This window comes from Papio anubis, chromosome 9, assembly GCF_008728515.1.
Source record: "Papio anubis isolate 15944 chromosome 9, Panubis1.0, whole genome shotgun sequence".
Taxonomy (NCBI): Eukaryota; Metazoa; Chordata; class Mammalia; order Primates; family Cercopithecidae; genus Papio; species Papio anubis.
The window spans coordinates 114,446,279-114,473,655 of record NC_044984.1 but is presented as its reverse complement, the minus strand read 5'-3'; the positions used below and the strand labels follow the sequence as shown (position 1 = coordinate 114,473,655).

General features: G+C 50.3%; 1 protein-coding gene and 1 long non-coding RNA gene across 13 annotated transcripts in view; one reads left to right on the top strand and one right to left on the bottom strand.

Moving 5' to 3' along the window:
- GCN1 (GCN1 activator of EIF2AK4) overlaps positions 1-16,452 on the top strand; it is a 67,678-nt gene extending 51,226 nt beyond the window's left edge. For 2 of the 6 annotated variants that reach the window (XM_031650812.1, XM_031650813.1), the window contains exons 43-58: positions 682-799; positions 913-1,128; positions 2,601-2,765; positions 4,738-4,899; positions 5,179-5,271; positions 5,549-5,692; positions 5,782-6,051; positions 6,277-6,390; positions 6,862-7,092; positions 9,178-9,371; positions 9,499-9,613; positions 12,179-12,275; positions 12,864-13,012; positions 13,460-13,567; positions 14,723-14,941; positions 15,743-16,452. In XM_031650812.1, coding sequence (XP_031506672.1) covers positions 682-799; positions 913-1,128; positions 2,601-2,765; positions 4,738-4,899; positions 5,179-5,271; positions 5,549-5,692; positions 5,782-6,051; positions 6,277-6,390; positions 6,862-7,092; positions 9,178-9,371; positions 9,499-9,613; positions 12,179-12,275; positions 12,864-13,012; positions 13,460-13,567; positions 14,723-14,941; positions 15,743-15,868 — 2,521 coding nt within the window. In that variant the 3' untranslated portion in view covers positions 15,869-16,452. Of the gene's footprint in view, positions 1-681; positions 800-912; positions 1,129-2,600; positions 2,766-4,737; positions 4,900-5,178; positions 5,272-5,548; positions 5,693-5,781; positions 6,052-6,276; positions 6,391-6,861; positions 7,093-9,177; positions 9,372-9,498; positions 9,614-12,178; positions 12,276-12,863; positions 13,013-13,459; positions 13,568-14,722; positions 14,942-15,742 lie in introns of those variants that run through there. The other 4 variants (XR_004176217.1, XM_031650814.1, XR_004176218.1 and 1 more) reach the window with 4 other exon arrangements.
- Positions 16,453-17,034: 582 nt separating this feature from the next.
- Positions 17,035-27,291, bottom strand: LOC116268941. 7 transcript variants are annotated; one of them, XR_004176221.1, is made up of 4 exons: positions 25,521-27,291; positions 20,263-20,440; positions 18,537-18,629; positions 17,035-17,435 (listed from the first exon to the last, which is right to left on the bottom strand). It is a non-coding gene; the product is annotated as an uncharacterized LOC116268941 (long non-coding RNA). The 7 variants fall into 7 exon arrangements; XR_004176223.1 differs by having other exon boundaries at positions 18,537-18,614; XR_004176219.1 differs by having other exon boundaries at positions 18,537-18,581.
- Positions 27,292-27,377: the final 86 nt, after the last annotated feature.

Sequence of the window (27,377 nt, the reverse complement as noted above, 5' to 3'; positions counted from 1 at the left end):
CATTCATACAGTGGTCTTTTTTTTTTTTTTTTTCCCCCTTTTTGAGACGGAGTCTCTCTCTGTCGCCCAGGCTGGAGTGCAGTGGCATGATCTCGGCTCACCGCAACCTCTGCCTCACGGGTTCAAGCGATTCTCCTGCCTCAGCCTCCCGAGTAGCTGGGATTACAGGCGTCCGCCACCATGCCTGGCTAATTTTGTATTTTTAGTAGAGATGTGGTTTCTCCATGTTGGTCAGGCTGGTCTCGAACCCCCGACCTCAGGTGATCTGCCTGCCTTGGCCTCCCAAAGTGCTGGGATTACAGGCGTGAGCCACTTCGCCCTGCCTGAAATAGTTTATCCTTCTAAGGCCTCTCCTGGTTCTTCCACTTCTGATGATCAGTCTTCCTACTTGCCTGTTAATGCTTCCCCTTTTGTACTCACTTTATTTTTTATAACCTTTGTTACAGAAATTTTTACGTTTTTTAAAAAAACTTTTTCCCCCAACATTAATGTATGTTCATTAGTAGAAAACCTGGAAAATATGTGGGCGAGTGTAAAGAAATGAAAACCGCCTGACTTCCCATTCCAAGATGACCGTCATGAGTATTTTGGGTGCACTACTTTCCATCTTCTGTGCAGTGCTCAGTTGTGCCGAGCCCACTCCTTGCAGCTGTGTGACTGTGTTGTTGGCCTCCTTCTCAGGTTCAGCTCTGTTCAGCTCCTTGGGGATCTCCTGTTTCACATCTCAGGAGTCACTGGGAAGATGACCACAGAAACTGCCTCCGAGGATGATAACTTTGGAACTGCCCAGTCCAACAAGGTGCCTGCCCTGCAGTGGCTTTCCTGCCCCTGCTGATGGCAGGGTGTGCCCTGATGCCCGTGCCCTAGAGGCTTCACTACTCTGTGTTCTCTGTCCTCTTCCACCGGCTGCAGGCGATCATCACTGCCCTGGGGGTAGAGCGGCGGAACCGGGTGTTGGCAGGGCTGTACATGGGCCGCTCAGACACCCAGCTGGTGGTGCGGCAGGCGTCCCTGCATGTCTGGAAGATTGTTGTCTCCAATACCCCCCGTACCTTGCGTGAGATCCTGCCCACTCTTTTTGGGCTCCTGCTGGGTTTCCTGGCCAGCACGTGTGCAGATAAGAGAACGGTGAGTTTCCTGGGCCTCGTTTTGGACCAGCAGTCCCAGTGCCTCCTTTCAGAGCCTAGAAAGCTGGGTCTGCAGAGCCTGGGAAAGTACCCATACACCCTGCCTAACAGAGGAACATTGTGTTCTTTACTTAGTCATTCTGCAAATTTTTTTAATTATTTTATTGTATTTATTTTTTTGAGATGGAGTCTTGCTCTGTTGCTTAGGCTGGAGTGCAGTGGCGTGATCTCGGCTTACTGCAAGCTCTGCCTCCTAGGTACACGCCATTCTCCTGCCTCAGCCTCCTGAGTAGCTGGGACTATAGGCATCCGCCACCATGCTCAGCTATTTTTTTGTATTTTCAGTAGAGATGGGGTTTCACCATGTTAGCCAGGATGGTCTCAATCTCCTGACCTTGTGATCCGCCCGCCTCCGCCTCCCAAAGTGCTGGGATTACAGGTGTAAGCCACCGTGCCCAGCCTCTGCAAATATTTATTAGCATCTACTGTGCACTAAGAGAGACCTAGCACCTGGGGACATAATGGAGAAGAAAGGCAGCCTCATTCCTTATCCTCGTAAGAGATAGTCTGGTCAAGGAGATGAATATTAATCAGCTAACCACACAAAGAGATGTAAAATACGACTGTGGCCAGTGTTGTGTGGCACTGCAAAGCTTATAATAGCTGCATTTGACCTGCTGGGGAGGGATGGGCCTGTGTTAGTGAACACTTCTCAGAAGAAATGATGCTTGAAGATGAAAGATAAGTAAGCACTAACCAGGTGAGGAGGTAGCGAAAGACCATTCCAGATAGAGGGAATAAATAATGCTTTAGATACAAAGACAGGATATGCAGAAGTCCCGTGGTGGGCAGGAACATAGCACCAGTAGGGGCTGAGCAAGGCCAGTGTAGCTGGAGTGAGGAGGCAGGGAGGAGCAGTGTGGCATGAGATAAGGCTGGCGCGCTGGCAGGGGCAGACAGGTCCGTGGTCCCAGAGGAGGTGCCCAGGCGGGCTGGTGATCATTTCTGCCCATCTACTTTGGCCTACTTCCAACGGCCATCCCTGGTAAGCAAATTGTGTATTTGGCTCTAAGGAAGGGTTTACATGAGGTCTCAGAAAGTAGATGGTTTTTTTTTCCTTAAAACTTTGTTCCAGATTCAGCTTGCGCTGAGCCACGGCACAGTGTTAAGGCTTCAGTCATCCAGGGAAATTGCCCTTGACTGTGCAGCAGCAGATGAATTGTTTTGTTCATGTGTAAGGTGCTGGCTCTTCATGTTAGGTTGTGTAGGTGTGTGTGAAACATAATTTTTTTAGTGTTTTGCAAGCACTACAGAGAGTATTTGGGGGCTCTTTAGCGGTAAGAGCATTTGGGGAAGTTAAGTCAGTGATTCAGATAAAGCCTGGGAGGTTTCAGGGCCCTCATTCTGGAGTCCTCCTCCAGGTGTCCTGGGCTTTGTAGGGACTTTACTTCCTGGCTTGGTCTTTGTTGACAGATTGCAGCGAGAACATTGGGAGATCTCGTGCGGAAGTTAGGGGAGAAAATCCTCCCCGAGATCATCCCCATCCTTGAGGAAGGCCTGAGGTCTCAGAAGAGCGACGAGAGGCAGGGTGTGTGCATTGGGCTAAGTGAGATCATGAAGTCCACCAGCCGGGACGCCGTGAGTATCTTGCAAGGACTGCAGGCGACCTGACCCAGAGGGCGGGGGATGGTTACTGGAGGAGCTTCACCTCTAGGGGGTTTGCGCTGCCCTCAGGGAGGAGTCAGCCTCACTCTGGGCCACATGGATTTGAGTCTCTGTCTTCTCAGGTTTTCTGTCAGTTTTGCAGACTAAGAGCTAAGTGATTTGGATGCCTCCTTGAGTGGCCTTTGGAAACGAGATGATCTCTCTCTCACAACTGTGGAGGTTGCTCGAGATCAGTCCCTTTTGTGATGCTTTATAAGTGCAGTTAAAAAGTGTGCACCTCCTTCTGGGAGAGGGGATGGACAGCTGTGTGAGTGGGTAGGGCAGGAGGGAGCAGGAGGGGTGTGCACTCACCCTTAGCAGGAGGGGAGCAGGTAAGAGTTCTGGTGTCCACTGGGAGGAAGCGTATTGTGTCTGGCAACAATACTGTTTCCATAACAGCAACATCGAAGGGGTGTGAAGTACATTACTTTTACTTGGTTCCTGAGGTAATTGATCCTGGAGACCCCCCTGGGGAGTAGGTTAGGAATACTTATAGGCACTGCCTTCATGTTTAGATGAAAACGCCAAAGCAGTTAAGTAGATGGCCCGCTAGAAATATAAGCGAGCAGCCAGTTGCTTGGCTTGGGCATCCTTGTCTGAATCCCTAGGATACCGGATCCCTCTTCTCCTGTATTGATGTTTGTCGTACGTTTGGTTTTTAAAATTTACATTTAGCAAGGAATCAAAAGAAATTCTGTCATTAAAAAGAGTTGTGATTCATTGGAGAGGCAGAGTTCCACAGAGGCTGAGTTCTTGCCTGCAAAGTCCCCACAGTCCGGCAGCGAGTCCCACATGCCAACCAGTCATTAGAATGCAGGATGGGTTTGCTGTGCTGGAATCGTTACCGAGGGAGCAGAGCCATTATTGGCTCCATTGTAGACCCAAGACTTCATAGAGCACAAAGTCTGGATTGAGACTTGAAGAAGGACTTGGAGTTTTCCAAGAGAATAAGCAAAAGAAAGAGTCCAGGGAGAGAGGGGGCCAGATGCCATGGGAAGGAGTTTGCTGTTCTTAGAGAAGATGGGAGGTATATTGAGAATTCACCTAAAAGATTCAAGCTGTTGATTATTAAGTCTCAGTGAAGGATACATGGGGGTGCATCATATCCTCTCTGCTTTTTTTTTTTTTAAATTGAGACAGGGTCTTATTCTGTCACCCAGACTGGAGTGCAGTGGTGCCATCATAGCTCAGTGTAACCTTGACCTTCTGGGCTCAAGTGATCCTCTTGCTATGGCCTCCTGAGTAGCTGGGGACTATAGGTGTGCACCACCACACCTGCCTAATTTTTGCATTTTTGGTAGAGATGAGGTCTCAATATGTTGCCCAGGCTGGTCTCAAACTGCTGGCCTCAAGTGATTCTCTTGCCTCTACCTCCCAAAGTGTTAGGACTACAGGCGTGAGCCACTGTGCTTGGCCCCTCTCTACTTTTTCATTTTTTAAAAAATTTTTATTTTAAGACAGTCTCCCTCTGCCGCCCAGGCAGGAGTACGGGGGTACCATTTCTGCTGGCTATAGGCTCTGCTTTCCGGGTTCAAGTGATTCTTGTGCCTCAGCCTCCTGAGTAGCTGGGATTACAGGTGTGCACCACCACCCCCAGCTAATTTTTGTATTTTTAGTAGAGATGGGGTTTTGCCATGTTGACCAGGCTGGTCTCGAACTGCTGGCCTCAAGTCATCTGCCCGCCTTGGCCTCCCAAAGTGCTAGGATTACAGGCATGAGGTACCGTGTCCGGCCCCTTCTCTCCTTTTTTAAAATTTCACAGTAAAGAGTTAAGTTAAAAGACAAGTCAGGCAAAGAGAGTTAGGGTGGACTAGCTGGGTCAGAGTCCCCTGCCTGTGCTTCTTGTCTGCTTCTGCTCCTTCTTTGCCTTTCCTGCATCTGGTACAGTTATAGCTTGCCATTGCAGGTGCTGTATTTCTCTGAATCCCTCGTGCCTACGGCAAGGAAGGCTTTGTGTGACCCACTGGAGGAGGTTAGAGAGGCGGCAGCCAAGACTTTCGAGCAGCTGCATTCCACCATTGGCCACCAGGCTCTGGAGGACATTCTCCCGTTTTTACTAAAGCAGCTGGTGAGTGGATCTACCACACACCTACCTACCAGTTTGGCTTTTGCTGTCTTTGTAGATGCAAAATGCAGGGCGATTATTCTGCCAAGGCAGTCGGAATGTGGGCCTTCCAGAGGGAGTGGGTACAGCAAGATCAGACTTGACTTTGTGCTTCGTCTTTGACAGTGAGGAAATGTGGGTGCAACAGGAGGGAGGGAAACAAGTGGAGAAGGAAGTTGGCGGTGGCTGGTTGAGACAGCAGAGATGCAGATTCCTCAGGGTTGTCCTCAACACCCTCTGCAGGATGATGAGGAGGTGTCAGAGTTTGCCTTGGATGGTCTGAAGCAAGTCATGGCTATTAAGAGTCGTGTGGTGCTACCCTACCTCGTGCCCAAGGTAAATCCCAACATGTGGTCAACACCTTCTGGCTCCAGGGCATTGACATTCCAGGGCCTGCAGTGAAGACCAGTTCTGAACGTAGATGTTGGGGGGCTGGGGGAGGAGGGTGCAGTGCAAGCATTGCACCCTTCCCCTGTTGTCCTCCAGGATATGCTGGAGTAGATGCTTGGCTCTGAGCAGTGGGCTTGGGCTCTCTTGCCCACCCATCTGTTCCCAGAGCCTAGCGCAGCACCTGGCACAGTATTCACTGAGTTAATGTTCGTCATTCCACCAGCTGACAACGCCACCTGTCAACACCCGGGTGCTGGCTTTCCTTTCGTCAGTGGCTGGTGATGCCCTCACCCGTCATCTTGGCGTGATCCTCCCAGCGGTCATGCTGGCCCTGAAGGAAAAGCTTGGGACTCCAGATGAGCAGCTGGTAAGGGGCAAGCCTGCTCCTGTTGCTTTCTTATGTCCCTTCTGTCCGGAGGATCCCTGCTCAGCACACATGGCCCTTGTGGTTTGCAGGAGATGGCCAATTGTCAGGCTGTGATCCTCTCCGTAGAGGATGACACAGGGCACCGGATCATCATTGAGGATCTGCTGGAGGCTACCCGCAGCCCTGAGGTGGGCATGAGGCAAGCTGCTGCCATCATCCTCAACATCTACTGTTCCCGCTCGAAGGCAGACTACACCAGCCACCTGCGGAGCCTGGTCTCGGGCCTGATCCGCCTCTTCAACGACTCTAGCCCTGTGGTTCTGGAGGAGAGCTGGGATGCCCTAAATGCCATCACTAAGGTGAGGGGACTGCTGACCCCACAGCCAACTTTTGCTTATAGAAAATTCCAGACGTTTACTGGAATAGACTTATAAGAATCCCCCACGTACCTGTCACTCAGCTTTGGCGTTTACCACCTCATGGCGAGTCTTGCTTATACTCCCACCCATGCTTTCCCCATATATTTTTTGGAAGCAGTCTTGAGAGGGCTCTACATCCTCTCGCTTTTTCCTGGATTCTTGCAGAAGCTGGATGCTGGCAACCAGCTGGCACTCATTGAAGAGCTGCACAAGGAAATCCGGCTTATAGGGAACGAGAGCAAAGGCGAGCATGTGCCAGGGTTCTGCCTCCCGAAGAAGGTAAGCCAGGGCCTCATGCAGGGGGCTGTGGGCATGCAGTCTGCTGTGCCCTTCTGGCCCTTACCCCTGTCCCAGGTCTGCAGTAGGGCAGCTGGAGCAGCAGCCGTGGTGGTTGGTTTCAGCACCTTTACAGACAGCGTGTTTTCTTCCATGGCAGCCAGATGGGGACAGGGTTCATGCTGCCTTTGGTTTAAGCTCTACAGGTCACCTTGGCCAGAGTGAGTGGGCCACAGGGTAATAGCACTGCATGTTCCGTCTGTGTGATAGGCCTGTTGGGGCCCTTGTCTTCTCGTTTCTGCCAAGACTGTTCCATAGCCAGCCCTCTCAGGCTGTGATCCTGAGATTCAGCCCGAATCAGTATCTCCCATGGAGTTGAGGGGAGGACAACTGTTAGGACCAGCTTGCTTGCATGGGAGACACCGGGGCCCAGGGTGTTTGAGATTTGACTCTTAGTTGTGGTTCTCTTGTCAGGGAGTGACCTCCATCCTTCCAGTGTTACGGGAAGGAGTCCTGACCGGTAGCCCTGAGCAGAAAGAGGAGGCAGCCAAAGCCTTAGGCTTGGTGATCCGCCTGACCTCGGCTGACGCCCTGAGGCCCTCCGTGGTCAGCATCACTGGCCCTCTGATCCGCATCCTGGGGGACAGGTTCAGCTGGAATGTGAAGGCGGCTCTGCTTGAGACACTCAGCCTCTTGTTGGCTAAGGTGAGTGGCTGATGAGTTTGTTCAGATCTTAGAGAACAGGATTTGTTACATCCTGTTCTGTCTGCAGGATTTGTTATAAGGTGTCATGTAGCAGCAGGGCAACAGGTTTATTGTGGAGAGCAGCATAGCAGAGGGAGATAAGACCTTGGACTCCAGACATGCTACACCATGGGTCAATTCCAAGTCCTTAGTAGCTGTGTGACCAGGATGACCTTGGGAAAGCCGTATAACCTGAGCCTGTTTCCTCACCTATAATGTGAGACTAATAATACCAGCTGCCTCATGAAGGGCTGCTAGATGTGGGGATTAGATGAGATTATGTCCGGCATGATGCCTGCTACATACTAAGCACTCAGTACATGTGAAATGCTATTATTTTGAAAAACTACTTTTTCAAAGGAAAAAATTCAGGACCACATAAATACAAGGAAAACATTGTTTAAAGATATTGCAGTTCTTCTTCTTTTTTTTTTTTTTTTTCCCGAGATGGAGTCTAGCTCTGTCGCCCAGAGCTGGAGTGCAGTGGTGCAATTTCGGCTCACTGCAACCTCCACCTCCTGGGTTCAAGCAATTCTCCTGCCTCAGCCTCCCAAGTAGCTGGGATTATAGGTGTCTGCCACCACACCCGGCTAATTTTTTTGTATTTTTAGTAGAAACAGGGTTTCACCAGGCTGGTCTCGAACTCCTGAACTCGCCCAGCTCAGATTTACCAGCTCCCCCTAGCCCCTTTGGGTGTCTGCCACAGCCTGCACACCCACCCAACTCCAGTATTTCCAGACCTTCATTGGCACTGAGCCTCCGAACAGCCACTCTGGTTTTCCTAATTAACAATAAGTAAGCCAGCTGGGCGCGGTGGCTCAAGCCTGTAACCCAAGCACTTTGGGAGGCCGAGACGGGTGGATCACGAGGTCAGGAGATCAAGACCATCCTGGCTAACACGGTGAAACCCCGTCTCTACTAAGAAATAATAAAAAACTAGCCGGGCGAGGTGGCAGGCGCCTGTAGTCCCAGTTACTCGGGAGGCTGAGGCAGGAGAATGGCGTGAACCCGGGAGGCGGAGCTTGCAGTGAGCTGAGATCCGGCCACTGCACTCTAGCCTGGGCGACAGAGTGAGACTCCGTCTCAAAAAAAAACAAAAAACAAAAAACAAAACCAATAAGTAAGCCGGGCATGGTTGCTCACGCCTATAATCCCAGCACTTTGGGAGGCCAAGGTGAGCGGATCACCTGAGGTCAGGAGTTCGAGACCAGCCTGACCAACATGGAGAAACCCTGTCTCTACTAAAAATATAAAATTAGCTGGATGTGGTGGCGGGTGCCTGTAATCCCAGCTACTTGGGAGGCTGAGGCAGGAGAATCGCTTGAACCTGGGAGGTGGAGGTTGCGGTGAGCTGAGATAGCGCCATTGCACTCTAGCCTGGGCAACAAGAGTGAAACTCCATCTCAAAAAAAAAAAAAAAAGTAAATCTTTACTCTTGGACCCACCTGTATTTTATCAGAAGTGTACCTGTGTTGCTGTATAGTCGGGTTGAACTGGATTTTTAGTTAGGTGGCTGCACATTGGTGCAGTGAGAACTCTCCAAGGTCATTTGTTTCACAGGCCTGTTCTGAGGGCTGAATGTGGAGTGTGTATCCCGCTGTCAGTTGCTCAGTAGATGGGCTCTGCTATTATACATTGAGTTTCTTTCCCTGTCTTGGCGTTAGAACTGTGCTTCAATACTGCCGACAGTCTGCCCTGCTCTTTAATGTATTCAGAGGAGGTTTTGAGTCACTTATCGATATGGATGGGTCTCCACTAAGCCAAACTGCAATGCAGCCAAGGCTTCGAGACAGCTCCCTCAGATCGCGGCTGCCGCCTCCTCAGCCTCCTGCTCCTCCAGTACATCACAGCATGCTGGATATGACCAGGAGGCCAAGCGAAACCTGTCTGTGCTCAGCCTCTCTGACGGGCTGTCTGTCTCTAGCCCTGTGTGAGAGCTGGACTCGTTGTGGTAGTTTGGGATTATCATTTGTTCTCATGCCTGTGGTACACTGTGGCTTTGGGTCCACCACAACTGTCTTTCACAGATGTGGGTTCCTCCCACAGGTTGGGATTGCCCTGAAGCCCTTCCTGCCCCAGCTGCAGACCACTTTCACCAAAGCCCTGCAGGACTCCAACCGGGGGGTGCGCCTGAAGGCCGCAGATGCTCTGGGGAAGCTCATTTCCATCCACATTAAGGTGGATCCCCTCTTCACAGAGCTGCTCAACGGCATCCGTGCCATGGAGGACCCAGGTGTCAGGTACGGCTTTAGCAAGGGAGCATTGTGGCCTCCAGGAGGCCAGGGGTTGCTCTGGGCCGAGCCTGCACTGGCAGGAGGGGTGGTGGTGGAGGCACCCAGGGCTTAAGTCGGTGCGTCGCTTCTGCAGGGACACCATGCTGCAGGCCCTGAGGTTTGTGATTCAGGGAGCAGGGGCCAAAGTGGATGCCGCCATCCGGAAAAACATCGTCTCGCTCCTGCTGAGCATGCTGGGACACGATGAGGTACGGCTGCAGGCAGGGCTAGTGGCACCACTGGTTTCCCTCCTCCTTAGGTTGAGTTCTTCACTTTGTGTTAGAACCAGTACAGCTCAGTAGGAATAAGCATTCCAGACATTTCTATCACCCTGTATGCTTCACCAACATTTCCTCAGGTTTCGAGGGAAACGGGGCAGGTATTGTGGATATATTGGTGGTTTGTTTTTTTTTGTTTTTTGTTTTTTTTGGCTGAGTCTGGTTCTGTCGCCCAGGCTGGAGTGCAGTGGCACAATCTCGGCTCACTGCAACCTCCTCTTCATAGGTTTAAGCGATTCTCCTGCCTCAGCCTCCTGAGTAGCTGGGATTACAGGCGTCCGCCACCATACCCAGCTAATATTTGTATTTTTAGTAGAGATAGGGTTTCACCCATGTTGGCCAGGCTGGTCTCAAACTCCTAACTTCAGGTGATCCACCCGCGTCAGCCTCCCAAAGTGCTGGGATTACAGGCGTGAGCCACCGCGCCCGGCCGGTTATTTGTTTTGTAGATGAGGCAAGTAAGCTTTGTAGAGTCCCAGACCTCTCACCAATTTGCTCTCTGATCTTTAAGAAGTCATTTTGTCTGTCTGCCTCTCATTTCCACTTTTGTAAAATGAAGAGGTTTATTGTTTTGTGAAACATTTGCCAAGCTAAAGGGTCTGTCCCAGAGGTGCATAGACCTCATGGTCACAGACCTCAAGAAACTTAGTGTGTAGTGGGATAAACGGTCTCCAGGGTGCATCCCAGTGGGAAGTCTTAGAGGTCTGTTTTCGAGGGTGAGACCTGTCTGGGCCATACCCAGCAAGCAGTAGAGTCCAAACCAGAAGCCCTGGACTCCTGCTTCTGTCCCAGTTCCATCAGCCTCACCCAGTCTGGAAGCATCTGTCAGATATTTGGCTGCCAGCACGGTGGGGCCAGTAGGGAGTTGAGTCTATGGAGAAGAGTTTTCTGTTCCCTTTCAGACAGCCTCTGTTGTAGCCTAATTTACATTTGTAGGGCCAATCTAGGAGGAGAGGGCCTTTGGGCTCACGTGGTTTTACACTTCATTGACACACACATATGCGCGCACACACACACACACACACTGCTCCTGCCCACACCCCTGACACACACTTGCTGCTGCACTTCCCATGGCTCCGAAGTCCTAGTTCTGGTCCCCAGGCGCCGGCTGTGGGACTCCAGCCCCAGCCTTCTCTGTGGGGACAGATGGGAAAGTCTGCTGTCTTGGTCACAGTCTGCCAGGGCTTCCACAGAGTCATGTACAGCGCAAGCAAAAGTTAGTATTGAAACATAATTTGCATTTCACCACAGTGCAGCTTAAAATAGATGAAGTTGGAGAGAGTGGGTGTCAGAGCCAGCTTTAGCTTGGCACCTGGGCTTCCGCTTCAGGCTCAGAGGCCCAAACTGCTGGCAGCCCATCCTCTTACCCTCTGAACCTCCACTCAGATTGAAGGTGGCAGTTCAGGATGCCAGCCTGGCATTAGCTTTTTGGGTTTGTTTGTTTTGGGGACATGTTGAGTTGGCACCTATAATAAGGAACATAACTTAAAATCCTTTCTTGGGGCCGGGCACGCTGGCTCAAGCCTGTAATCCCAGCACTTTGGGAGGGCGAGACGGGCAGATCACGAGGTCAGGAGATCGAGACCATCCTGGCGAACACGGTGAAACCCCGTCTCTATTAAAAAATACAAAAAACTAGCCGGGCAAGGTGGCGGGCGCCTGTAGTCCCAGCTACTCAGGAGGCTGAGGCAGGAGAATGGCGTAAACCCGGGAGGTGGAGCTTGCAGTGAGCTGAGATCCGGCCACTGCACTCCAGCCTGGGCGACAGAGTGAGACTCTGACTCAAAAAAAGAAAAATCCTTTCTTGGTATTCCATAGTTAGCTGGCCAGGGAGGAGCACGGAGCTGCTCGTGTACCTGGCTCTGATTTGAACAGGAAGTGCATGCCTTTCCTTATCTTCCTTGGCTTGATTAGTGGCTTTAGTTTGACTTCCTAGGATGAACCCAAGTACTTTTGGTGGCAGTGGGGCATTCATGCAGTAGGGAGATAGCAGGGGTCATTCTGGCCGCAAGATGACACAAGCTCTGTGGGAGAAAGGAGCTCAGAGTGGCCGTCTCTAGCCGGCTTCCCTGGTGGCTGTGGGCAGGTGCCACCCCTCCTGCCCCTCCCTGCCTCACAGGGCTGTTGATAGTAATTGAGATAATAAATATGAAACATTCAGCCTTCCTAAGAAGAAAGGTGCTATGTAAATACAGTTATTACTGCTATTACGAGGATGATTACCATATGCATACACACTGGGGTTTTCTATAATTAAGTGAAGTGCTGGGTGTGTAATGTTTAACTCCATACCAGTGGCAGTTTCAGTGAATGGCAGCCCCAATCTGGCAGGGGAGCACGAGTGCCTAGAGGAAGGACTGGATCTTAAGTCCCTGAGTTGGCTTGTTCCACCTTCTTTGTTGCTATCCTTCCTGGGCTCTAGAGCTGCCTGCCCTGGTTCCCCACAGAGCTCTTGCTGTTCCCTGCACCCCGTCACTCCCTTCTCTTTCCTGTCAGGACAACACTCGCATCTCCTCAGCCGGGTGCCTAGGGGAACTATGTGCCTTTTTGACCGAAGAGGAGCTTAGCGCCGTTCTACAGCAGTGCTTGCTGGGTAAATACACTGGAGAGTTCCTCTTCAGGGCCCTGGGCCTCTCAGCCCTAGCGAAGAGTTGATGGGCATCTCTCTCCCTCCCTCAGAGGATCTTTTAGGAACTGGACTGTCCTTTCCTTGGGAATTCAGCAGTTAAAGCAAAATCCAGGCCAGGTGTGGTGACACTCACCTGTAGTCCCAGCTCCTCAGGAGACTGAGGTGGGAGGATCATTTGAGCCCAAGAGTTCAAGGTTGCAGTGAGCCTTGATCACGCCCCTGCACTCCAGCCTGGGTGACAGAACAAGGCCCTGTCTCTAAAACCAACCAACCAAACAAACAATAATGAATTTGCAGTGGTCTTGTAGCCCTCAGTGTCTCTGCTCAAAGAACACAGCTGTAAGTGGTTCATGGGCAGGCTTTCCTTACTTAATGTGCCGCTTTGGGGAGCTTCTGCCAAGATAGCAAGGAGGTCCATGTGAGTGTGGCCTGGGTTTTCCTTGTGCTCCGGGTCAGCATGCTGGTCTCCAGTGGGGTGGGCTTATGGGCCTCATGGGTGCTGGGGACATGCTGGAAAATACCGGTTGATCCTAGTCGTGTCCTTCCACTCAGCGGACGTGTCCGGCATTGACTGGATGGTTCGGCACGGGCGGAGCCTGGCACTTTCCGTGGCTGTGAATGTGGCTCCTGGCAGACTCTGTGCTGGCAGATACAGCAGTGATGTTCAGGAAATGATCCTGAGCAGTGCCACGGCGGACAGGGTAAGGCATCTGGGCAGCCAGACCAGTCCTCTCCCTCCCCTAGGCCATATCCCATAGGCAGCACCTTGTGGACATAGCATGGGTGGACCCCAGACTGGGGCTTAAGAGACTTGGGTATAATTTTAGCTTTGCCGGTAACTTGCTGTGCCCTTGGACTAGCACTTGATCCCTTTGGGCCCCAGTTTCATCACCTAAACAAGGAATTTGGGTTGAAGAATCCAGATGCCCCTTCTGGGTCAGGACTTGGATCCCTGTTCCTGGGAACCAGTGACTATGCTCATCTGCCTCAGCTGGGGCAGCCTACCTGAGTGAGAGCTGTCATAGTGTCCCTGGTAGGGATAAGGGGTGACGTGGTGGAGGGTCCTGGAGATTACTAGGAACTGGGATTTCCCTGGCTCTGGGGAAGGGGCGGGGGGCCTCCCATCTAGCACTGTCTGTTCTCCACAGATCCCCATTGCGGTGAGCGGGGTCCGGGGCATGGGCTTTCTCATGAGATACCACATTGAGACAGGCGGAGGGCAGTTGCCGGCCAAACTCTCCAGCCTGTTCGTTAAGGTGAGTGGGGGCCAAGCACGTGTTTGACCCCTAACACCTGGCTTGTGAGGAGGCCCTAGGACCAGAGAACACCAGCAGTCTGCCCTCAACTAGTTGTGTGCTAGTTCTCCGTGGACGGCCTCCAGGAGATCGCTGAACCCTTAGGGATGGAATGTGAGGGGTTTCTGTGTGTGCTTTACACTGCAATGGAGCCTAACTTTTTGTCAGATTCTCAGATTGACCTGTGACTCTGAATCAAGTTAGGAATCGCTATTTTAGGCATTCTTTCTACGCACCCTAGTTTTGTAAAATTAGGTATAGACCTGGGTTCCCATCTTAATACCTCTCTCTTCCCACTTCCCTCTTCTAGCTGACCCAGCATTTCTTGGTGTGGTTATTGTGCTGTGTGCCAGGCCCTAGTTAGGAAAGCCAAGGAATGTGCCAGCAGGGCTCCTGTGGCCCGTGTGATATGGTGTGCTTCTGAAGCGTTACTGTGCACAGAAATCAGAGCCAGAGTGCATTTTAGTGAGATGGGGCCATGCCTGGGACTCTAACTAGCTATCAGGCAGTGTCAGTGGTGCTGTGCATGGACCTTGCCTTGAGTAATGAGGTTCCCAAGGGTGACTGCTTCCCCCCGCAGCACCGGGAACCCACGGAGTTTCTGAGGGGCCTGATTTGATTGAGCCTGGTCTGTGATGACATCAGCCTGCACCTGCTTGTTCACCTGGCACTGTCCTGAAGGTGTAGAGATGAACAAGGCAGACAGGATCCCTGGAGCCCATGGGGAGGACCCTGATATAGATAAGGTTGGCAGGGGGCACCTCTAAAGGATGACATGGGAGCTGAGAACTGCAGGATGAGAAGGAGCCAACCTAGAGAGGATCTGGGGCAAGCACCGCCCAGCTGGTGGGACCAGCCAGGGCAGAGGCCTGAGGCCCTAGGCCCTGGGATGTTCGAGGAAGTAAAAACGCATGCGGGCTGAGAGTAGTGAGCAAGGGGAGAGTGGCACAAGATGAGGGTGCAGGAAGCCAGGGCCAACTCATGCTGGGACCCTCCCACAGGAGCAGTGGGGTCAGTGTCCATGCTGTAGGCAAAGTGTCGAGGCTGGGCATTTGGGCTGCTTCAAGGAACAGATGATGTGCCTATCCAAAAGCCTGTTTGTGGTTCTTTTCACAGTGTCTGCAGAACCCATCCAGCGACATCAGGCTGGTGGCTGAGAAGATGATCTGGTGGGCAAATAAGGACCCGCTGCCTCCCCTGGATCCCCAGGCCATCAAGCCCATCCTGAAGGCTCTTCTTGACAACACCAAGGATAAGAACACTGTGGTCAGGGCCTACAGCGACCAGGCGATTGTCAACCTCCTCAAGATGCGGCAGGGCGAAGAGGTGTTTCAGGTAGGAGCCTGGGGGCCTCACCGGGGCATGCTGTGAGCATCTGTCTTTCAGCTCTTCTTCAGCACGGAAATATTTAAACCGCAGGTTCTTCTCTGCCACCGTGGATGTGCTAGCTTTCAGGAGCAGATTAAGATTTGGGTGACTGGGGCTGGGCGCGGTGGCTCACGCCTGTAATCCCAGCACTTTGGGAGGCTGAGGCGGGTGGATCATGAAGTCAGGAGATCGAGGCCAACATGGTGAAACCCCGTCTCTACTAAAAATACAAACAAATTAGCTGGGCGTGGTGGTGGGCGCCTATAGTCCCAACTATTAGGGAGGCTGAGGCAGGAGAATGGTGTGAACCTGGGAGGCGGAGGTTGTGTTGAGCTGAGATCGTGCCTTTACACTCCAGCATGAGTGACAAGAACAAAACTCCGTGTCCAAAAAGAAAAAAAAAAAGCCCAAAAGCTGCAACTCCCACTGCCTCGTCTCATGAAAAGCATGATGGGGCCAGGTGTGGTGGCTCATGCCTGTAATCCCAATACTTTGGGAAGCCGAGGTGGGAGGATCACTGGAGCCCAGGAGTTCAAGATCAGCCCGGGCAACACAGTGAGACCCTGATTCTATGAAAAAGGGAAAAATAGAAAAGCATGATGAGTGTTTTAATGGGCTTTCCCTGGATCCATCTGATTCCCTTATTTTGCCAAATTCCACCTCAGTGTCTCTAGTTCTGGGGTTAATTGATTTTTGTCTTTCTCCGATTGGAGAACGTGGCAGCTGTATTTTCTGACTATGTTTCCTCCCACTCATCCTTCCCCACAGTCCCTCTCCAAGATCCTGGATGTGGCCAGTCTGGAGGTGCTGAACGAGGTTAACCGAAGGTCCCTGAAGAAGCTGGCCAGCCAGGCCGACTCCATGGAGCAGGTGGACGACACCATCCTGACATGAGAAGCCTGGGCCCACAGCAGCATTTGCCGCTCCACATCTTTGCTCAATGTTTTCATTTTTGAAAATACATTTGTTCCGATGGGGAGCTTGGAAGATGGCGTTCCCAGAAAGTATTTTAATATATCAATAGACCACAGCCAAAGCCTTAAATCAAACCCACACACAACTGAAAATTGCCTCCTCCATCTCTCACCTTTTCCTGTGGAGAAGAGAAGGAAAAGCACACGCATGCGCCTCAGCAAATGGCAGCCCAGGAGCTGTTTGTCCAGTTTAGCATGGCTAGGTCTGGAACTATAATAGCAGGGTCAGACTGCGGGTTCCTCTTCTCCTGTGCCTGAGCTCTGGTTTGAGAGCGGGCGCTACCAACCTTTTGCCTAGATCCTGAGTGGGGCACAGACGGTGGACGTCTGCCCAGTGTGGTGTGTCTGGCTTGGCTTTTCAATATTGTGAGGTCTGATTGGATCTGACCCCTGTCAGATGAAAATGATCCACAGCTCTGGCAGTTCCCAAGTCTGGGGAGGGGTATAGGTTTGAAAGGCTGTTTGAAAGAGGAATGTTTAATAAAGGCTTTGATTTAATCTTGATATAAACAGATTTTTAAAAATCTCCAAACACCCATTAAACATGAAGCTTCCTGCATCAGGAATAAGGAAAGGTTTGCAACTGTTTTTGTAAGTATTCACAGTTCTCTGATTGCTGGGCATATCTCTCCCCTGCTTTCAAAAGTCTTAGGAATCCGTGTAGACTTCTGTCCTGTGGCTGGGTTTTGAGAGGTATGCAGCCCAGCCTATGATCTCCCTCAGTGTGGAGAATGCAAAGGTCAAATTAGCCACTTTCCTGTTCTGTTCTGACTTGGAAAGGTAGGGAGCTTCTGGTACTCAGGTTGTAAAGAGAAATCCAGCCCCCCTGTGAATAAGAGCCACATTCCTATAGTTGAAGGACTTGCAAGAGGAAACCAAAGTTGCATTTCAGCATCTGCCTCCTTTATGAATGACTTCCTTCCTCCTGATTCTTAGAAGGCTCGTGACACACACATTCTGTCTGATGAAGCACACCCCACTGGGCCTAGTGACGCAAGTTTTTCTGGGCTGTTCCCTGGCCACAATACAGGACAAACCTCTGTCAAAATTACTGGCCTGAACTGTAAAAGGAAGAGAAATAAAAAGTGGTGGTGGCAAACTCAGTTTATAAAAGGTATACAAATGCTATGCCAAAAAAAGCAAAACTTTGGTTATTAATAATGCAGCCAAGGTAGAAAGTAGGCCTGTGACTCAACACTTCTGATGAATAAGACAAGGTGACCTCTAAGGCACTTCTCACAAGCCCTATTTTCTTGCAGCAGACATGGTGTCAGCTGGCTCGAGGTAATTGTAGAATCCCAGGGCTGGAAGGAACCTTGAGAGGTCAGCTGAGTCCTCGTAGCCAAAACAGCCAATGGCTACAACTTTTGGTAGCCATGGTAACCGTTCTCTGCCTGTGAAATTCGGATGGTCATCAGCATCCTCCCAGCTGCCAAGGGCATGTGTCCATCAGGCTGTCTGCAAATGTGTTCCCCTCCACCGGTCAGCTGTGGGGAGAGACGGGCAGTTTCTGTTGAGGGCATGGGCTGGGAAACCTGTTAAGCCTGAGGCCATCTTCACTGTTTCCTCCAGGGTCTTGGATCAGATGCTGATATCCACCTGTGGCTTTTAGCCCCCATTCTGCAACTGGGAGGGGAACCTGACATACTTAGAGGTATCAGACACTCATTAAGCAAAATCCAAAGGAAAAACACCAGATTCCAGTTCCAGAAACTGGAGGAGGATGAGCGCTCTCTGTTCGGAATGGATGGAGCTTGACTGACAGTTGGGATGACTCAAAGGCTCCCAGAGCATATTGAGTTGCATTCCAAGTCTGGAAGGACAGTGTGAGCTCCCAGGAAGTGAGCCATGAAGGGCTGTTGTGGACATGCCAGGGGAGCCAGCAGAAAGGACCTCGTCAGCCCAAAGTCCTAGCAATCCTGAGAACAGCAGCCCAGACCAAGCACCCTGGGGACACTGAGGTTAGCAGCAGAGAAGCAGAAGCTATTTGTCCTGGAGGCTGGTACAGCTGTTTTCCCTTGGGCAAGTCATCTGACCTCCCTGGGCCAGTTTCCTCATTTGTACAATGAGGAATTTGGAAGAGAAGCTCTAAAAATTTATTCTCAAAGTTATTCTCTAGGTGGTGGTACTCTGTAGGTTAATGGTACTTAACAACAGATGACATTTGGTATCATTTCATTTAATCCTCTTAACAGTTCTATGAAGCAGGTTCTCAATACTATTTTCTGGAGGAGGAAACTGAGGCACAGAGAGGCCACTCACCCAGGGCCATATGGCTAGTAAATGGCAGTCTGTCCCCAGACCTCTATTTTTAGTCTTTCTCTTCTCCTATGACAGCTAGTTAGCCATCAGCATTTTTCATTCTTTAGAGCGGAGCCTCCAGAATTTTCCCATCCAGGTACATACAGGAAATGAGTATGTGTACAGCACACTAGGTGAACGGCTCCAGCTGCCTTGCCCAGGGACGCCACCCACCTCCAGCCCTACCCAGCTGCTCTGCAGGCTGTGGGGAGGACGACCTCACTCCATTTAACAGGACACTGGCTGGGAAAGTCTTTAGAGAAAGCAGAGTATTCTCAAAGACTCACAGTGATCTTCCAGAGGAGACTGTCCGTCTTTTCTCTTCCTTGAGTCTGAAAGTCAGTGATGAAGTCATATTCTCTTAACTAATCCAGAGAAAACTGAAAGAGTTATAAACTGAGCATTCCCAAACCTTCGCCTAACTCTGGGAGCCTCAGGAATCATGGGCAGCAAGATGATTTAAAAAGTAGGGGAATCAGGTCGAGGCGGGTGGATCACCTCAGGTCAGGAGCAAGACCAGTCTGACCAACATGGTGAAACCCTGTCTCTACTAAAAATACAAAAATTAGCTGGGCTTGGTGATGGGTGCCTGTAGTCCCAGCTACTCAGGAGGCTGAGGTAGGAGGCGGAGGTTGCAGTGAGCCAAGATTGCGCTACTACACTCCAGCCTGGACAGAGCGAGACTCCGTCTCAAAAAATAAAGGCGGTGGGGGGGTTATTGTTAAAACATGGTTCACGCAACCCTTCAAGGAACCAGACCTTCAGGTACATTCTCTTTGTCCAATACTGTGATGCTGGAAGACAGGAGAGTGGCAAGGAGGCTGCGGAGTTGACAGTTTTTGGGTGCAGGGATTGGAAACGTTATTTGACAGTAGATTTTTCTTTTTCTTTTTCTTTTTTTTTTTTTTTTGAGACGGAGTCTCGCTCTGTCGCCCAGGTTGGAGTGCAGTGGCCGGATCTCAGCTCACTGCAAGCTCCGCCTCCTGGGTTTATGCCATTCTCCTGCCTCAGCCTCCCGAGTAGCTGGGACTACAGGCGCCCGCCACCTCGTCCGGCTAGTTTTTTGCATTTTTAGTAGAGACGGGGTTTCACCATGTTAGCCAGGATGGTCTCGATCTCCTGACCTCGTGATCCGCCCGTCTCAGCCTCCCAAAGTGCTGGGATTACAGGCTTGAGCCACCGCGCCCGGCCGACAGTAGATTTTTAAACACAATTGGCAGTTAGCAATGTTTTTCCTCAATGTGTGGCTCTGTGGATGTGTTTCAATGAGGAAAAAGGAACCAATCTAACTTAAAAGGTCTAGGTTCTAAAATATTGTAAAGGAAATGTAGATATCGCTTTCAGGTTCTAGTGCAGGATAGTGCAGCCACAGGGACTTCCAGGACAGGTTGGAACCTTAATTTCTCTGCTTAATACTAAGCTGTGTGACCTAGACCATGTTCCTTAACCTCTGAGCGCATCTCCTCATCTTGACAGCTAAGTCTCACCGCGTTGTCATCTGCGTTGAATGACATAATGCACTTTGCACAGAGCCAGGCACACATAGGAGGTTCTGGATACATGGATGGTGACAGTGAAACAAGGATGATGGGGAATGAGATTTCTTTTTTTTTTTTTGAGACGGAGTCTCGCTCTGTCACCCAGGCTGGAGTGCAGTGGCCGGATCTCAGCTCACTGCAAGCTCCGCCTCCCGGGTTTACGCCATTCTCCTGCCTCAGCCTCCCGAGTAGCTGGGACTACAGGCGCCCGCCACCTCGCCCGGCTAAGTTTTTGTATTTTTAGTAGAGACGGGGTTTCACTGTGTTAGCCAGGATGGTCTCGATCTCCTGACCTCGTGATCCGCCCGTCTCGGCCTCCCAAAGTGCTGGGATTACAGGCTTGAGCCACCGCGCCCGGCCGAGATTTCTTTTGAGAAATTATGATGGTGGCTATGTCTGATTCTCCAAAATGCTGAGTGTACATACACCAGCACACAGATGGTCTCCACTGTGCATGGGCAGGAAGGCACGTTACCTCCACTGTTAGATCGGTGCTTCCTACAGTCGTGAGAGAGGCTGGCAGGACGTGGTCTTTATTTTATGAAGAGTAAAGGTGAGGTACAGGTGGAAAGGAGCATCTCTGAGGTCATGTTGGCAGAACTGGGAAAAACCCGTATTTCTTGATTCTCTGCTCACCAAGCCCCAGGGGCATGCTATAAAAATAATTTGGAAGGTGAATGTAACAAAAGAAACAAGTTCTTGGCATGTGACTGGGTTTCACTTTTTAAAGAGGTGGAGCCCAGTTATTTCACAGGGTGACTGAGTTGCCCCTAGGTTCTGTTAGGAGGGGTCCCTGCTGCCTGCCCCAGGGGAAGAGGTGTTGATGTCAACACAGTTCAAGAAACTGGAAAAACTGGTCCGAGGGATGATTGCCTTAGTGGGATTTCTAGGTGAGACCTTCCTGATTGTGCCTGAATGGATACCCCAGTCCCTGTCAGGTTCCCTCCTGTGAGCTGTTTCTCTAGTGAGATGGAGGCCTGGTCACAGGGACAATTAGTGCATGATAATTCCTCTGAGCTGTGCCCCGAGCTGTTCCCCGCAGTCCCACAAGAGAAAGCTGTGGGTTTTGAATGTATTTACATTAGCTCCTTCTTACCACTTAAGATTCCCACAAAAAAAGGGAGCTAGGAAGCTGGGGTGCTGCATTGAATCTAGTGTTTCACAAATATTTTGCCCTCAAGACTCCTTTATTTATTTACATTCATGGTACTGCTCTGTCACCGGGCTGGAGTGCAATGATGTGATCACAGCTCACTGCAACCTCGAGCTCTTGAGCTCAAGTGATCCTCCTGCCTCAGCCTCCTGAGCAGCTAGGACTACAGCCATGCACCACCACTCCTGGCTAATTTTGTTTTTGAGATGGAGTCTCACTCTTGTCGCCCAGGCTCTCCTCAGCCTTCCGAAGTACTGGGATTACAGGTGAGAGTCACTGTGCCCAGCCAGGATCCTTTTATATTTTGAATTTTTTTTTTGACAACACCAAAGAGCTCTTGTGTGTATCTATCTTACCAATTAATATTTAGCATCTTAGGAGTCAAAACCGGGCTAGGCATGGTGGCTCACGCCTATAATCCTGACACTTTGGGAGGCTGAGGTGGGAGGATGGTTTGAGGCCAGGAGTTCAAGACCAGCCTGGGCAACATAGTGAGACTGTTGTCTCTACAAAGAATTTAAAAATTAAAAAATAAAAATAATTAAAAAAAAAAGCAGCCAGATGCAGTGGCTCACACCTGTAATCCCAGCACTTTCGGAGGCCGAGGTGGGCAGATCACCTGAGGTCAGGAGTTCAAGACCAGCCTGGTCAACATGGCGAAACCCCGTCTCTACTAAAAACATAAAAATTAGCTGGGCATGGTGGCATATACCTATAATCCCAGCTACTCAGGAAGCTGAGGGAGGAGAATTACTTGAACCCAGGAGGCAGAGGATGCAATGAGCTGAGATCATGCCACTGCACTCCAGCTCCCGCCTGAGCAACAGAGTAAGACTCCATCTCAAAAAAAAAAAAAAAAAAAGCCAGGCATAGTGATGCATGCACCTGCAGTCCCAGCTACTCAGGAAGTTGAGGTGGGAGGTTCACTTCAGTCCAGGAGATCAAGGCTGCAGTGAGCCATGATCATACCACTGCACTCCCAGCTTGGGCAAGAGACCTAGTCTCAAAAACAAGCAACAATAGGCCGGGCGCGGTGGCTCAAGCCTGTAATCCCAGCACTTTGGGAGGCCGAGACGGGCGGATTACGAGGTCAGGAGATCGAGACCATCCTAGCTAACACGGTGAAACCCCGTCTCTACTAAAAAATACAAAAACTAGCCGGGTGAGGTGGCGGGCGCCTGTAGTCCCAGCTACTCGGGAGGCTGAGGCCGGAGAATGGCGGGAACCCGGGGGGCGGAGCTTGTAGTGAGCCGAGATCGGGCCACTGCACTCCAGCCTGGGCGACAGAGCGAGACTCCGTCTCAAAAAAAAAAAAAAAAAAAAAAAAAAAAAAAAACAAGCAACAACAACAAATCAAAACTGTTCAAGTGGCATTGTTGCACATTTTTTTCAGGTTTCTAATGTCTGGATTCGCATGTCAGCTCTGCATTTGGTCTGCTGTGATATCACGCGTCATGTAGGCTCTAGCAAACACTGTACACTGTAAGGAAATGAAAGTGAAAAAGGCAAATCACATCTTAGTACTGTGAACCTGTTTTGACTTTGCAGATCCTTTGAAAGGGTCTTAGGGAGCCCTGCGGTCCTGACAACACTTGCAAAACCACTGATCTAATAATATAAAAGTTGAGTGAGAAAATTTCTACTAAACGGTTTGAGGTCAGGGGAAGAAGTTGACCCTGAGTTAGACCCCAAGTTTGGCCCACACCCAAAAAGTGAACTCAAGAGAGGGTTCAACTAATTGTGTCTGACATTCTTTCCAACTCTCACGTTCTGTATGTGGCTTCACTTTAACTCAACAGGTATCAAACACCTACCAGGCACTGGGTCTCCAGAGGATACAAAGATAAAGAGATGGTCCCTGGAATCATGGCACTTACATTCATTTAATTTCTGGGAGCTACATAAGGGCAGGGCAAGGCCTGCTGCCAAGTTTCTTGGTGTGGCATCGGGCTTGCAGGTGTGGAAGGGGCCCATTTCCACTTCCATCAGAGGGAGAGACCAGGCGTCATATCTCCTTCCCTCTTGGACCAGTATGCTGAGTGGTCCCCATCTTGCTCCTAATTTAAAGTCCGTCAGCCGGTTTACCTGCCTTCTCTGAGTTCTGATTCACCAGCCACTGCTTCCTTCCTGGATGATCACAGCACACATTCCCTCCCTTGCTACCTAGCACTTAGCAGCTTTGAAGTCCATGTTGCTATCTGATACATGGATTTCACAGGTCCCTCCAATCTCCACTGTACTGACCTTCATCCCTGACACTGCTACCCTTGAGGGACTGAGGTTCCCCTCTCCTTGACCCACTTAGCCTTCTGGTTGGTGACACCTTACTTCCCAAAGCTCTTTGAAGTGCCCTTAGCTCATCTTCCCTCCAAATATTCACTCCTTATTTCCTGGCTGCTAATCCTCTGCTTCCACTATCCTGAAAAATACTTCATGAGCCCCACTGCTCTCACCACCAAGCATTGTTTCTCTTTTCATCCACTGCGAAACTTCCTGCCACCTCTGTGGCTCCACCCTCTGCTTCTGCAAACCTCAGTGTGCTCCCTGCTTTACTTTTCTCCTTGGACATACTTGGATATTCTCTATCAGAATGTAAGCTCTATGAAAGCTGGGATTTTAAAATTTTACTTACTGCTGAATCGTTAGCTCCTAGATCAATGTCTGGCATAACAGTAGGCCCTCAAGTATTTGTCGAATGAGCGAATGACTTGTTCCCCACTAAACTACAAACTCCATGAGGACAGGAGCTTTGTTTTGTTCAGGTTATAGCCTCGTGCTCGGCACAGTGCCTAACACCTAGTAACTGCAATTTTTTTTTTGAAATGGAGTCTTACTCTGTTGCCCAGGCTGGAGTGCAGTGATGCGATCTTGGCTCACTGCAACCTTCGCCTCCCGGGTTCAAGTGATTCTCCTGCCTCAGCCTCCCGAGTAGCTGGGACTACAGGCATGTGCCACCGCGCCCAGCTAATTTTTTTGTATTTTTAGTAGAGACGGGGTTTCACCATGTTAGCCAGGATAGTCTCAATCTTCTGACCTCATGATCCACCCGCCTCGGCCTCCCAAAGTGCTGGGATTACAGGCGTGAGCCACTGCACCAGGCCACTGTGCAAATATTTACTAAATTAAGGAATGAATCCAGTTACCAGGTAAATTATGTGATTTTTTTTTTGGAAGCTGCTTTGTCTGCTTTATAAGTTTGCATATTTTCTTTTGCATCTGTCCCTGTTACCTTACACCCAGTCTTCAGCAATAACCTTTAAAGCTCTGCAGCTGAAATCCATCCTGCATACTCCTGCCAGATTACTTCGCTAAAATATTTTGAGATTGCATCTTTGCTCAAAAACTTTCAATGCCTCCTCATCGTATTAACAGTTTCTAATGTGCAAACAGGTGGTGTTGCAAAAGTTCATCTGTAAGTTAGCTGTTCAGAGCAGTGGAACAGTTTCCCATTATGGGACACACTGATCCTTTAGGTCACAAGTTTACATATGTATATGGTGACAAAGAGAAAGACAGCTTAACATAATTCATCATTGAACTGTAGTTTAAATAAATGTATAACAATGTTTCCAGAGGAAAATGTGCTGAAAGATTCATTTTGAGATGCCAGGCACATACCCTGGCCTGCAGGGAATTCCCCCTCCAAGCCAAATGATTCTCATAGGCTGTGACAGGGACTGTCTAAATAAACACTCAAAGCTCTCCTATTCCAGCGCCATCATGATATTTTTATGATGAAATCATCTCCCCATCATTCTAACTAAAAGCTATAGCTTTCCTCCTCTGAAGTCTAGACTACATATTTGACAGCTTTTCTATCTACTGTATTGTCTTACACTTTCAATTTCCTCATGAGTATGTCTTAACTCTGATGAGGCTGTAAACTAGAGGGAAAAGGCTGTTTCTTTTTTTTTTTTTTTTTGAGACGGAGTCTTGCTGTGTCACCCAGGCTGGAGTGCAGTGGTGCGATCTTGGCTCACCGCAACCTCTGCCACCCGGGTTCAAGACATTCTCCTGCCTTAGCGTCCCGAGTAGCTGGGATTACTGGCACCTGCCACCGAGCCTGGCTAATTTTTGTATTTTTAGTAGAAACGGGGTTTCACCATCTTGGCCAGGCTGGTCTTGAACTCCTGACCTCGTGATCCTCCCGCCTTGGCCTCCCAAAGTGCTGGGATTACAGGCGTGAGCCACCGCGTCCGGCCTAAGGCTCTGTTCTTATACCCTCTGCAATCCGTGGCACATAAGTACTCATTAAATAGTTACCAAAGAAATGAAGGAATTCATGCAGATTGCTTTCCAGATGACACATCCAGGCAAAGTCAGGAATCTGGTTTTAATGGCCAATTTGGATTTATTTCCCAAAAATATCCCACAACCCTATTATCAGGAAGCTACCTTGAAAATGTGTCCGAGTCTACAGTAGGAAATGGCTCAAAGTATGAATCAGTGCAAAATGACCTTGAGTAACATTGGTTACAGTCTGTCACATGCCTGTATGTGCCAGGTAATTTACCAACATAACTCTAAAACAACCATTCTGTGAGGAACCGGGGACTCTGAGATAGTGTGATGTGACTTACCTAAGATCACAAAGCTTTTAAGGGATGGAGGCCAGGATTCCAAAGCTAGCACTGGAACAAAAGTCTTCCCCACTCCAGCCCAGGTTGTGAAGATGAGCTGGGAGGACCACTGGCTGGTCAGGGCTGGGTGTGCCTCCCTGGTGGCTCCACTGAGGCTTCCTTCTCAGTTTCCTAAAATTGCTGAGTCAGAGGATAGCCCTAACCTTACAGACCAAGGGGGACTTTCTATTGGGAGCACATGAGCAGCTCTTCCCCCCTGGCCACTACCTTCAGATTCCAAGTTCGTCTTCTTTCCACATCACACTGATTCTTAGCTCCTGAAAAAACAACTCAAAGGCTTGAGTCAGACACTCCATGTGTTGTTCAATGATCTCGCCTGCAACAATGTTTATAATAACCAAAAAATACAAACAACATGAATGTCTATTAATAGCGGAGTGATTAAATAATAATATAACCATCGGATGGAATACTATACCACGCAGATGTTAAATGATAAAAGTGTGCTGTTAAACAGAAAAAGCAAGGTATGTACATATATGTTTGTAACGGCAAAGGAAATTCACTGAGGAGCATTTATTCATTCAACAATTACGTGTTTTAAGCATTTTAAGGTTACCTGTAAGGAGTACTTCAGAAGGAAAAATAGTAACTTGTACTTTTCAGTAAGCTTCTGCACATAATTTTAAGGACGAGCATTTTTTTTTCTTTTTTTTTTTGAGACAGAGTTTCGCTCTTCTTGCCCAGACTGGAGTGCAATGACGAGATCTCAGCTCACTGCAACCTCCGTCTCCCGGGTTCAAGCGATTCTCCTGCCTCAGCCTCCCGGCATTGCTTTTTATAAAGTCAAAAGAAAAGGAAGTTTGATAAAACAAGTAGAAATATCCAATAAATACTCGCCTGGAAAGGGACAGGGTTATAAGAAACAGGTAATAAGGAGCTTAAAACCCTCTGCAGTTCTGCAGTGAGGACAGCCGTGGGGGCATACAACTTTCCGTTTCAGGTCAGTTTAGGTAGGGCAGGTGGGAACTCACTCTAAAACGAGAAACCAAGGGCCGATGATAAAATGCACACGCTTAGCTTCTGGAGGCCCAGGTCTTCCTAGCCGCGGATTCTGAGATGTGTATCTGCAGGTGGTGTGAAATTGAAGCCGGGGGAGCGGTTGCTTTCTGTCTCCGAGGTGCGCCTTGCACACTGGGTCATTCAGCTCCCAGACTCCGCTCCGAACTGCAAGGGACTCTGAATCTGGACCACTCCCTCCCCTCCACCAAAGAGGAAACGTGGGCTCCAAGAGGTCACAGCGCTGGGATGGGATTTCGACCCCGCGCTGCCCTCAAAGGCCATCTCCTCGCAGCTCCGCTCCCGCCGGCAGCTTCCGTGCTGCCCAACTCGGCAGCCGCCCGCCGCACTCGGGGTCCAGTCCACAGGCCTGGGGCCTGGACCAGCTCCGCGGGGGAGGGGTCAGTGCGGAAGGGGCGGGGTACCGGGCCTTCCCCGCGCGACTCTGCCTTTCACGGCCCCGGCCCGGCCCCGGACTCGAGAAACCCGGAGCTCGCGCGAGCACCGCCCCACGGTCACGGCGTGCCTGTCATTTCCTCTCCGTAGGGCGTGCGGGTCTCGAAGATGAGGGAGCAAGAACGTCCACGACTGGGCTTCTCCGGCACCTTGGGCTTCTTTCAGCTGGGACTCGACAGCAGCTCGGCTCCGCAAGCTCTCAGCGCCGAGGGCAGCGGCGGCGATGCTCCCGGAGGAGACGCGAGGAAGACGGGCCCGCGCTCCCCAGGACTCCGTCAGGGCGCGTGCGCGACGCGCGTGCGCGGCGAGGGCGCGGCTGGCTCGGGCTGCGGCTGCGCAAGG